The sequence below is a fragment of the Trachurus trachurus genome, assembly GCF_905171665.1.
Source record: "Trachurus trachurus genome assembly, chromosome: 7".
Taxonomy (NCBI): Eukaryota; Metazoa; Chordata; class Actinopteri; order Carangiformes; family Carangidae; genus Trachurus; species Trachurus trachurus.
The window spans coordinates 31,288,961-31,302,222 of record NC_139901.1 but is presented as its reverse complement, the minus strand read 5'-3'; the positions used below and the strand labels follow the sequence as shown (position 1 = coordinate 31,302,222).

At 42.9% G+C, this 13,262-nt stretch overlaps 1 protein-coding gene across 1 annotated transcript in view; it reads left to right on the top strand.

Moving 5' to 3' along the window:
* Nucleotides 1-2,736: 2,736 nt before the first annotated feature.
* syt6a (synaptotagmin VIa) overlaps nucleotides 2,737-13,262 on the top strand; it is a gene marked incomplete at both ends in the record, with an annotated part of 98,658 nt that continues 88,132 nt past the window's right edge. Inside the window, one exon of the mRNA XM_083975317.1 lies at nucleotides 2,737-2,932. Within this exon, the coding sequence (XP_083831443.1) occupies nucleotides 2,737-2,932 (196 nt within the window). The remainder of the gene's footprint in view (nucleotides 2,933-13,262) is intronic.

Below are 13,262 nucleotides of genomic sequence, written 5' to 3'. Positions count from 1 at the left end.
GTCCTCACAGCCTTGATTTGATTTGGAAAAACCGGATTTGAATGTTCTGATAAAAAAAAAAAAAAAAAATTCATTTGGATTGAATCCACAGAGGTCGTACAGCAGCACTGGGATCAGCTTACTGGTGCAGATGTATATATTTTTCCTTGTGTTGAGCCTCATTAGCTTCACTTAGACCAATTCTACAAAAAACAATTCACACTCATAAACACCAGCTGTAGAGGTGGAAATGGCATAAAAAACAAACAAACCCTAAAACAAATAAACGCTCCCTTTGCACTTTATTAGGCACAAAGTGATGGAACAATTATGTTCACTTTACTTCTTCTATTCCATTATTCAGGCTTATCTTCTTCTTCCGGGTTAAAAATAATGGAAATGTCAATCAAGATAAACTGCAACGGTAATCTTCCTGAACGCGGTTAAATACAGAACCAGAGTAATGGACTGCAACAGCTCCTAATGTGATGCAATCAACTGGTGTTTGTTAGAGTTAAAGGGTGAATTCCAATTCTCCTCTCTTAACCCTCAGCCTCAAAAATGCACACTCCCGCTAGTTCTGTCCCGATTCTCAGGATGTTAAGTTGAGGGACAGGTCTAAGGGCTGTTTAGCCTCAATAGATTTCCCGACAGTATTTTCTTTGTTAATAGAGATATAAATATTACGAAAACCATTGTATTATCTTAGTTTAGGCCCATTTTATGGATTATTTATCTAATTGTTGCACAACATTTATTTTTTTTTATATTACTTTCTTTTGTCAATAGCCGGCCGGTGCGGACAAGCCGTGTTGCTATCGTTTAGTTACAAAATGGTCATTTTTCTCGGTGGTAATGTAGCCTAGTTGTTAAAGCCGCAGTGTGTAACTTATTTGGCTTTTTTTTTAGCAAAAATCAAACATGTCTTTCATAAATACGTATTTCACTGAAGTTGAATCACAGCTGCTACAAATGAAAGCTTTCTGGTACCTTAGAATGAGTTGTTACAAGTCGTTACAAATACATAAGTGGGCGACGCACCGAACCGAGGCGGCCATGTTGCATCGCCATTTTTTTTTTACGTTGAGTGGCAGCGTGACCGTAGGTAACCACGGAAACTCAGCGGAGCTGTGGGCTCGGCCTGTTAAAACTGTCACCACTGTGTAGTGTGAGGAAGGACGGAGGCACTGGTGTTGCATTCAGGTGCAGTCAGGCAGACGGCCGTCGGCAAACCAACCGGATGTCATTTTACTCCACGAGAGAAAGACGGTAAAACAATACCACATCACCATGACAACATGTTGTCAGGCCTGTATTGTTTTACCTCGTGCTGGCGGACCACTTGTTTACATAGACGCTTGTTTATCCTGTTACATGCAGCGTCTGTGTCTGTCTGACGTCTGCCCCATTTCACGTGAATGCAACATCAAGGATACGTTCAGATATGCAACCGCACCGCTAGATGGGGGGAATTCCTACATACTGGGGCTTTAAGTTGTTTTATCAAGGTACAGCCTACGTAAAATGTTATAAGATGATCGGGCTAATGTCATCTCCCGTAGCCGCAGAGTTATCTAACAATAGTTACAGCTGGTGTTTACCTTTCAATAAGCCGTGGTATGCGAAAAACAAAACTTATCACCCAGTGCATCCTGTGTTTCCCATTAATAAACCAGTCTGTGGCGGCCCCTGTGCTAAATCTCGCTAATGTGTTCCCAAGTAGTCTGAAGATGTATCTGCATTTAAGGGGCGTCCCGTTTCTAAGTCACAAAATAGCACCTTAACACTTGGTTTTGAGGGCTACTAAGATTAAGAGTTGAGATTGAGGGTTAAGATTGAGGGTTAAGATAGGAATTGGAATTCATCCTTATAGTGTCTATCAGCATTTGATCATTTCGTGCACATCGCACAGCCGTGATCTCTCTCCCTCTCACTCGGCTCCTCGGTGTCACAGTTTAAAACCCTCTCGTCATTAAGAGGTTGTGAACGCTCTGGGATCGTCTTCATAATGGCAGCGATGATGAGGGATCGGCGGCGGTGGGAGCAGGGGGAGCAGCAGCAGCAGCAGCCGCGACACCACGGCCACAGTCACAGGTGGTTCGACCCCCCCGGGGGGACGAGACGTTTATCACAGGAGACGCCCCGACCTGCAGGGACCGGCCGCCACCAGCCGCCCTGAGAAAAACAAGCCCAGTGGTCGTTATGAGGAGGGCTTCTGTATCTGTATCTGTGGTGGTGGGAGGTGTGTGTGTGTGTGTGTGTAGGAGGAGAGAGGAGAGAGAGGGAAAGAGGGGGGGGGGGGGGGTCATGAATATATCGAGTACTTGCCCCCACCTCTGATTGTTTTTGTTTCATTTCGCCGGCTTCTTTATCTAAAGATGTGATGTAATGATTGTGTTTCTGCATCACCTGGGGGACAAATGTGCTTCATTAAGTCCACAAATGTCGTTACGTGCACACACAAACACACCCACACACACACACACACACACACACACATTTGGAGTAGTAGACATGCAACAACCCTGCCTGCCCTGTTTACACATGCATGCACACACACACACGTTCAAGTGTAGCTGAGTGTAAACACATGCACTTGAGAGACTGTGGATGTGGAAGAAGACGGAGAAGACTCAGCCGAGGAGGACGGAGTGGAGACAAGTTGCATTTATCTTCTGCATGTTAGGCTGCTGCTGCTGCTGCTGCTGCTGCTGTGTGTGTGTATAAGTGTATGTGTGTGTGTGTTAGTCCCTCTGGATGAGCACACACACGGCTGAGGATGCAGCTGGGAGCATGAGTTCTGACGGAGCGGAGCATGACATGGTCTGCCAGCGAGCCGTGACCCTGCTTGTTGACCTCTGCCTGCACAACGACACGGTTCTGGACCAGGACACCTGTCAGGATTTCCTCTTCCTGTTGTCCGGCCACAGCTCCGATCAGCACAAACAACAGGGTGAGTAAAGCACTATAATTAACTTCTCAGCCTCCTCTCTCTCTCTCTCCGTCTCTCTCTTTGCATGCAAGTCACAGAAAGAAGCTCCTTTTGTTTCCAAAGCCTTTCTTTTTTTCTTTTTTTTTTAGCGTTTAACATGTTGTTTTATAGTTTTTATGTATCTTCTTCCATCTGCACAACGCTCACAGATGGTTGGTCAGAAGAAGCGGCTTCGACTCTCTCGCTCTCTGAGCCTTTAATACATCTTTAATGACTCCTCGTGCGACTCCCCCGGGGGGAACAGCTACGCGGGGAGCAGCAGTAGGTGTATAAAACAAACGCACATTGACTCCACACTTTTGCTCCAGAGAGCAGCAGAGAGGAGAGAGGAGCGTCTATCTATATACTGTTAATAGATTAAGCCTTAAGGGCGGGCTAACGCCAGCTGATGCTGTCCGGACCACTCAGCCTCACGGGAAGGAAAAGAAAAGAAAAGAAACAACACAACGCCTTTTCAGAAACGTCCATGTGCATGAGTGGAGAACAAATACAGATATGTCCATGTGAATATGAGTTGTGTGTGTGTAAAAAAGCGAAAATGTGTCGCGTGTTCAATCTGCTGGGTAAAGTTTCAGCGTCCTGAATCCGATTTGTGACTCACTCACTCCCCACGAGGAGAAAGAGGAGGAGGGTGATTTACACATCTGTTGCAGCCTCGTGCATCTTGTTCTTTATTTATTTTTTCTACGTTGGCACTTATTTAAAGGAATAATCCGCCCTCTCTTCTCTCTTCGCCTGCTTTGTTAATGAAGCGGCTCTGCCACAGCCTCTGGCACACACACACACACACACTCTCTCTCTCTCTCTGTCTTATAAAGTCTTTGTTGTTGTGTGTGTGTGTGTGATTTTTTAGCGTGTGTTCAGGCTGACAGATGAACGCTGTTTGATTTGTCCCGAAAGAAGAGAAACTTGTGAGTTATAGTGTCACCCATGCAGATAAGACATGACTAAGGGCTGTGTGAATAATTGAAGCTTTTATGGATCGAGAAAGACAAGACTTCTGCTGAGTGCAGGGATTTTCTCTTGTGTGCATTTTTATTTTTAACTGGAGAAAACAGGATTTTGAACGGCATGTGAATGAGCGCCAAATATGTGATCTCTAATCTATCACCGGTTGCTGATCCATCCTTAATTCTTTTGTATTTCTTTCTTTCTTTCTTCTGAAGCAAAGAGTTTGTGTGTTTGTTAAGTTCCCGATTCGTCATCTGGGTCTGTGGCTTCGTCAGCAGGTGCACAGACCAGAAAACAAGAGGAAATGTCATTTGTGGCTGTTTTTATTTTTTATTTTTATATTTTTTTTCATGCAGGGATGGGTCCCTGTTCACAGAGAGCTTGTCACACCAATCCCGACCAAATCCACTGTCGCCTCGCATCATCCTCAGCGGAGGAATTGAACGTACATCACAGTGCCACAGGCATCCACAACTGAGCTGTGGGGACATTAAATGCCATTGCATGTTACGTTGCCATTGATGTAAATTATTTCTGCCAGATGGAAGCTAAAGACAAGCTGCTTCTAATAATATTGGAGGATATGTAGGTTGGAGGGGGCGAGGGGCGAGTAAGAATGAAATGTCTCTTTAGATAGGCTTTTATTCTCTCAGATCCTGCAGAGAGCAGCATGTGGTTCAAAAATACATTTGCGTGATGAATCAGAAAACACAAAACATCCTCTGTGTTTTACTTGATTTGTGTTTTTTTTTTTTTTTTACTTAATTTTGAATTTGTGAGCGTTATTTATTTTCTGCTGTGACAGCGCCTCCTGCTTTGGGGCTTTGTAGTTTGAGTCTTTTGTACTGAATCACAATGAGAGGAGCATTATCTCCTCCTGCATTGTATGATCAGTACACATCGGTATTTTTATGACATGTGCATACCAAAATTGTAAAAAGTCTGCGCAACTTGAATACACAATCAGAGGCGAAACAGAAATGCAAATTTGCCCGCAGGCCGAATGAGCAACGACACACAATTTTTTATTCTAACAATGAGCAAAAAAAAAAAAAAGAGAAAACTTTGTGAACATCCAAGAGCTTCGCAGAGAGGAGAGGATGAAGGAGGCTGACTGCAGAGGAAACAACATGAAGGAGAGTTTTTGGTGAGTTCAGGGACAGTCGAGGAGAAAAAACTGAAACTGAGGACAACAGACACACACTGACACATAAAACTGGTGTGTGCTGTTAGATACTATACAGGTACAAAGAAACACAAACAGTGCTGGACAAGTTAATTAAAAAACTGTAATTGATTACTTAATGACAGAAAAAATAACTCGCTGTTGAGTATTTGGCACTTTTATTACTGACTCTCGGAGGTGTCTTTAAACGCTTCCTACTTTAGCGTAGCTTAGCTTAGCATAGCCGCCTGCTTGGTGTTTGTAACTCTAAATTGTAACTGCATTACTGTGAAGTAATCACATTACTCTAATACATTACTGCCCAAAACTGGCCAGAATCAGAACCAGAAATGTGTTTTTTGCCAAATATGTTTAAAACATGCAAAGAATTTGCTTTGGTCTTAAATTCAGACATTATTTAACATAAAAATATAAAGAAATATAAAGAAAACAAACATAACTCTTAAAGGTGTACAGAAAAGAAAATTGAATTTGAGCCCACTCTGGGTCATAAAATTTGTGTAATAACTCATCTTTCAGACGTTGTAGGCCAAACTTTGTGCAAAATTCTATTTTTGAGTAAATCCGGGATGAAAGTGTGGTATTTTTTTCCCGCATTGGATAATGCAGGCGCACGGATTATACGTCAGCCTGTACACGATTCACCAGCCACTGATATTGGATCCATAATCCGTCATTCAAACGTCTGAGACACACACACACAGAGCTCGGTCTCGCCCCAAGCTTTGAATATCCCGCCCGCTCGAAAACGACCAATCTAATTAGTTTTCCTTACTCGGGTAAACTCGTGCTGCAACTCGTGCTGCAACTCGTGACAACTCGGCGCGACAAACAAGCATTTGGTATAAAAAAGGCACAGACGGCAGAAAAATACTATTTATACTTACAAACAGAGCCGGCCCAAGGCATAAGCGAACTAAGCACCTGCTTGGGGCCCCGTGACTATTGGGGGGGCCCCCAAAAGGCAAGTAACTTTTTAAAATTGTAGTGCCTAACTTTTGTCGATCCTTAGAGAAACACTGCGTAATTACAAAAAACTTTAATTATTGTTGCATTTCAAATTGTTGTTGCACTTTTCTGTTGCTTGCAGTATATTTAAAACCAAAAATCGACCTAGCTGACATTCAGTATCCCAGTATAATATCAATTTGAAGATTAAATGTAAATCAACCCCAGGCTGCACTTTTAGCTGAATTTGGTGCCATTTCAGAATAAAAACCTTAAATGGGTAAAAACCTGCTAGGATATGATGATTCGTAATAACAGAGTAAAAAATGAAATTGTATTATTGGCAGTTATAGAGGGCACCAAAATAAAGATTTTGCTTAGGGCCCCATGGAGGCTTGGGCCGGCCCTGCTTACAAAGATACCAAAAATACTATTCACAGGCAAATATACAGTAGATATATCTAAAAAAAAATATGAGCACAAATAGAAACATAAACATATACAAGAAGTTGTATTACATCAAGTTATATAATATTAAATTCCAGGGATCACATTTATGCAAATTTCCTCTCCATCTGCAGGCACCTCTACAATCTTTCATTTTTATCTTACTCCGAAAAGTGTTGAACGTGCACAGTGGATTAAATATCATTACATTATATGTCATCATATCATTATAGGCTACTGAGCGGTGCAGTGGCGCAGTGGTTTGACCCTGGCTGAGTCCTTCCTGTTTAGACTGAACTGCCCATAGACGTCAGAGTGAAGGGAGACGTGTGATGGACTGGACCTGTTCAGGTTTAACCCGCCTTCACCCGGTGTCAGCCTTCACCCCCACCCCCCCTTCCCCAACCCCCCGAGACCCTGAAGAGAAAAGTGGTGTAGCTGATATCATCATGTGTCCTTACGAGAAAAGTGAAGAGAGAGTTGAAGCTCCAGTTCGACTCAGCACTTTATAAACTTTCTTTGTGCACATTAAAAACACTGTGCGTTTCCATCTTTTTCAACTTTTCCTGCTGACATTTCCTGCTTCATGTTGCTTAATGTGCTTTTTTTTTTCCACCACTGAAAAGTTCCCAAACATACAGAATGCCGATTCTTTCATGCATATGAAATGTGCATTTCTCTTTCTTCTTCTTTTTCTTCCTCTTTTTGCTTTTAGTTCAGATTTGAGAATATGAAACTCTCTTTCGATCTGTTGTTCCTCCCTTTGTGCCACATTAGCCGAACTACGAACATACATCTGTGTGAATTGTGTCGCTGTATCAGCAGCCATCAGGCTCACAGCAGCAGCAGAAGTCATTTTTTTACCAGAACAAATTTCCCCTCCGTGCCCCCCGCTGCTGTCGGCGGAGTGTCTCCCTGTTCGTTTCAGATCGATTATGATAAAATAAGAAGGACTAATTAGAAAGCCTGGGACTTTAATTCCCCCTGTCCTGATGCGGGGATGGGAGATATAATAACCTATATTGTCCTTATTGGCCAATTTGTTGGATCTGGAGGTGATTGTGTCACCGCTGCCGTGTCAGCAGCAGCAGTGAGCCGATCCACCTGCTGCTCGTGTGAAAAGCAACACAAGAGTTTTTTTTCCAGCAGCTGAGATCTGCAAGTTCACACTCAAACGTTTCCTTTAGATATTGATATTCTCCTCTGAGTGTTGATACAGGTTTTGTAACAGATCCCTTAAGCCTGCGCCTGCGGCTCCTGAGTGGTCAGATGAACTTATAACACACCTCCACACACACATACATGAATGACATTTGCCCTCATTACAGATTCCACTTTCATTATCAGCTGCAGCTTCAGGTGTGGCTTATTTTTGATCACATTATTTATTTTCTCGCAGGCCGCCCCTCATCTCGTCTCGTCTGGAGGTTTATTATTAAGCGAGACCTTGGCTGCCAGAGAGGACGTTGGAGGAATCAGTGGTGGATCACTCCGTTTAGTTCCCACCACCTCCTCCCTCTCTCCTTCCTCATCTCTGTCCGTTGGTATTTTTCAGCGATGGATGGATGGATGGCGCATTGCAGATCGAAATCCCCCCCCCAAAAAACAGGAAAAACAAGAACATCAAATTAACTGCACTGTGGAGATTAGAACCCCCATCCGAACCGCTGAGCCTCTCAATAATTCATACCCCACTACTACTACTAGCTACTACTACCACCACCGTCTACTCAGTCTTCTTGGTATTTTTATTGATACAACATTTCACTGTGGCCCACAATGGAGCGGCGAGGACACGGTCTGCTCCTGCTGTGGGAGATAACACTCGGGGAAAATGTCCATCGCAGGCAGCTGTCACGGAAAGACCAAACGCCAGTCCTCAAAGAGCCGCGGCCGTTATTATTGCTGCGGTCATTAGAATAAGAAAAGGAGCCATTTGTTCTCTGTTTTTTATTTTTCTGGGGGTTTGTTTTTCTTTATTTGTATGCCCCGAGATAGGCTACAACATTAAAGACGCTCTGATGTCATTCAGTTCAGCTGCATTATGTTTCCAGTAAAAACACTTTGATAGGGAGGGACTTGTCACGGATATTGATTGACATCTAGAGTAGTCGACAGCATGAAATGTACCACCTGTAGGACTTTCAGTATCTGACATCTTAATATGGAAAACAGTGATTGTTGTGGAGGATTCCTCTCCAAACACTTCACCTCAGTTAGCTCGGGGTAAATGTTCATAACGTCATCACGCGTCTTTTTCACGCTGCAGAGCTGAACAACGTAATTTTTTATACAAAGTGACTCCTAGATTTCTACCAATCCCTGCCAAGAGTTGCGCGTGTGTTATAGCGAACAGGGAGAAACGACACAGAGCAAAATGATTAAACACCCTATATTTTTGATTTACAGTCCAAAATTTATTTAGCACATGACTGTGACGACTTCAAGCTAAATTCAAAACGCGGGAGCTAAACAGAGCTATTGAGTAGGCTAACTGTTGATTTGTTATCCGATTTGTGAATTATTTGTTACAATAATCGATGACAAGTCGACTATCATAATAGGATGAAACAGAGGAAGGATGATATGGATGAGGAGGACGTTTCAGAAGTGAGATGTTTGAGCCGATAGCTGAAGGTAGCAGTGATGCCAGCAGGGGAGAGTTGGTCGACATTGAAGGGGAAGAAAATACAGGATTGGACCATAGGCTACTCCAAAACTATCTAGCAGGGTCAACACCAAGGTTGCCATGGTGACTGGAAGAATTTATAGTTTGAAGAGGAAGGTAAACATTAGAGAAATCGATTTTAATTGGATGCAAAATTAGGACGAGTGCAGGATGAGTCATCAAACTGGAAAAAACATAGGCCTACATTGATTTAGATGTATATGTAAAAAAAAAATACATATAGACTGTAAAAAGAATGGACGTAGCGTCCGTGACGTCACCCATTGGTTTTGGTGAGTCTGTTTTGTGCCGCTACTACGGGGGTTTGAACCGCGCCATGCTGGATTTTACTTTCCATATTTGGAGAGGTGCGGCCGTTAGCCGGCCGAGGGCCCGCCCACTGGCCTCGAAGCAGCGGTCTCCGGACCTGTCACTCAACGTTTCCGCACCGTAATTGGCCAGAATTTTAAACCTAATGACAGTAAAACGGTAGAGTTTAAAAAAAATTCACCCCCCTCAGAGTGTGTGCGGGGGTAGAAACTATGAGAGACCAAAAAACGTAATGGTACCAGGCTTTGATCATGTTTATTGAGGATGTAAAGTCGGTGATTTTAACATGGGGGTCTATGGAGAATGCTGCTTTCTGACACCAGCCCCCAGAGGAAGCCGAGGGGATTGCAGTTTTTTGAACGCGGAAGTGAGCTTCACTTCTCAGACCGACAACTGCCCCCTTGAGATATATATATGTATATATATATATATATATATATATATATATATATATATATGTTTTTCATGAATTTGGTTTATTAGTGTATTCCAGTTGTAGCCTACTCTGAGCTCCAAGTTGGATTTATAATCTTGAATGCCGCCTGAAGTCGGAAGAATCCCAGAAGCCTCTAACGTAAAAATTCAAGATGCTGCTAGGCTACTCGTATCAACAGTAACGAAGACTTATTATTTATTTATCTCATAATTGTTTCACATTAAAGTCAGCCATGTACATAGCACTGTTTAATTCTTATCCCTGGACATTTTCCTACATTGTTCCTAACTGTAAAAACACCTTAGACAGTGTTGTTGTGTATGAAAATAGCATTGCTAACATTGGCTAGCAGTCGCTAACAGCCTGTTTGTTTGGGTGCGTGTTATGGTTTTGTTTGAGATACATGGCGTCAAAAGTTTCACAAATTGTTTGCATTGAAATGTAACATTTACAACCATTACATTTTCATTTTGTTATATTCATCCTCCATTTTTAAACCTTCAGTGTTTGTTTGGAAACTGGAGAGCGCTCAACTCAACTCAACACAGAGGTTCACTATAAAATATAGAGAGATAAATGATCAATTAACATGTGCACACAGGATTAAAGATGAGGAATTATTATTTTATATATCTTTTTCATTATGTAATCTCCTCATCCAGCCTTTAATCCTCTCGTTGCACTTTCATTCAACACGAGTGGAGAGAGGTGTAAGATCATATGTGCTGTGTGAGGCGGCGTTTGGTGATACCGGGAGTTAAAATCAAACAGATCCCGGCAGAGCGAGGTCAGCGAGCCGGTTCAGTGGGAGGAGGAAATAACGAGCGGCCAAGTGGAACACATTTTTCATTAAAATTAATGCACTAAAGACAAAAGTCAAACACCGGCTTGAATACCAATCAGCTGTTCTGTAAGCAGTCTGCGGACAGCATGACAAACGGGAACGCCTTCATCACTCTCTCTTGAACGCTCCTCTGGTATCTCCTCCTCCTCCTCCCTCCTTCCCTCCCTCCTTCCCCCCCCACCTTTTAATTTTGAGGCTCAATGGCAACCGTGGGTCGTCCCCCGAAGGTGCTAATTTCTAATGATGTAATCTGCTCCGCGGTTGAACAGCTGTGCAACGATCGTCATGAACGTGAATCCATCTCCATGAATAAATGATAAAAAATCCTTCCTCGGCGACTCAGCAGCGTAAAAAACACCACCGCGCTGTCTTGTAAAGTGCTTTAGCAGGACAGTGAACTGAACTCTGTGTGGTGGTTGGTTTTTTTTTTGTGTGAGTCCTACAAAATGCATCAGTGTCACTAATGGGCCAGAGTATTATGGGATGAGTAATGTAGAGACCTGCTGTGTGTGTTACCTTGGCCGGTCGGTGCACTGGGCAAGGCCTCTGTCTGCTGAGCCATCGGGCGGTAACATTGGTTTATTGATTAAAGAATCAAGCCCCGAGTGAGCAGAGCAGTGAGATCCTCAGACACGACTGAGCATGAGAATTTTAGTTGGGTTTTTTTTCTTTTTTTTTTTTTTTTGGTCCATCTGCTGCACTGGAGCGTAACGTTATATATACTACAGCCTGGTAGAGATATACAACAGAAGAATACTAATTGACCCTGTGCTGCTGCTTGTCAGGGTTTTCATCCTCAGAGTTTGGCTTAGTCATTGCAGAAACAATTATCCTTTGATGCAACCGTCATTAGCACATTATAGTGTTTCAGCTGCAGCTATTGAACTCTATACGAGTAGCTAAAGTGCCCATAGGTGTAAATGTAAGTGTAAATGGTTGAGGGTGTATCCTGTCTTCTACAGTCTCCTTCACCCTGCACAGACAAGCAATACAGCTAATGGATGAATGATGGATACGTCAAAGATTTCCCTCAAGAAGCAATAATGGACCTGGACCTTGTTTGCGGTCCCATGTGTCCTGTCAAGCGTAATGGGCCTTCTGTTCTTTAACAGTAACAGGGATGAGCTGTGCATTTTTTTTTCAATTGCAGTACCACAGGTGGCCACCAGGAAATACTGACAACTGGGCAACAGATCTTCTGATTGTTAAAGGGAAAGTTCACCCAAAATTGAAATTTCACTCATTATCTACTCCCCCTCATGTGGACTAAGGGCTGGGAGAAGTTTCAGAGTCCTCCGTGGCTTCTCTGAGTTACAGGGGGTCTCGGCGTAGCAGTGCATGTCCATATAACGGTTGCAAATGGATACCAACTGTCTTCGTAACAAAAACACACACCAAAAAACTTCCAAATACCTCCATGCTGCTCGTATGTAATGTCCGTCTTGTATCGAAGCCCCGAAATGCAAAATTATCCCGAAAAAAAATTAAATAACTCTATATTTCAAGCTTGTTTGTAGCGGAAGCACCTCTTCCCAGTTTGTCCAAATTTGACGAACCGGGAAGAGGAGGTATTGTATGAAGAGGAGCAGCATGGAGGTATTTGGATGTTTTTTGGTGTGTCTTTTTGTTACGAAGAAAAGTGGTATCCATTTGCAACCGTTATATGGACATGTACTGCTATGCCGAGACCCCCTGTAACTCAGAGAAGCCACGGAGGACTCTGAAACTTCTCCCAGCCCTTAGTCCACATGAGGGTGAGTAGATAATGAGTGCAATTTCAATTTTGGGTCAACTATCCCTTTAATCACTGTGTCTAACACCACCATTAAAAAAAAAAAAAGTTAAAATGAAGTACATTAAAATGAAGTAATGGTGAATCTTTGGATATTGGTTGATGTCTACAGTAGCCAATCATGTTGATTGTAAGTTAACCACCACCTGTGGAGGAATCCCAATTCTATTTCAAGGGTGTATATTCAGACCTGTTCAGGGGCTAAAACAACACGATTGCAATTGCATTTTCCTTTTGGGTCGTTTGTGTTCACAAGGTAAAAGTCTAAAGTTGCCAACAAATGCCATGCGCCAACCAAAGTGCTCTCTCATTGGTCAGAAATCTAACCCAGAAGTAGGAGGAGGAGGAGTTTACCAGGGAAAAACAACAATGAAACATCAGCAGTGTGGTTGGCTGGTTTGTTTTGTTGAGTCAGTGTTGGTTGCTTAATTGATGACGTTCTCACTGCAAACTCACCGACCCAAGACTTGAATGGAAGTGAGGTAAGCCGAGACCACCTCGCAATCTCGGCCCATTTGTTTTATCCTGCATCGGAGCGTGACTGCCATCTTCACATAACGCCCAAATAAACTGATCATTGAGGTTATAAACACTCCCCGTTTCAAAAACAAATAAGTTTAATGATGAGACGACAAGGAGAAAATGATGAAACCAGTTTTGGACTGAGACCGTGCAGACTGTTTGAGCCC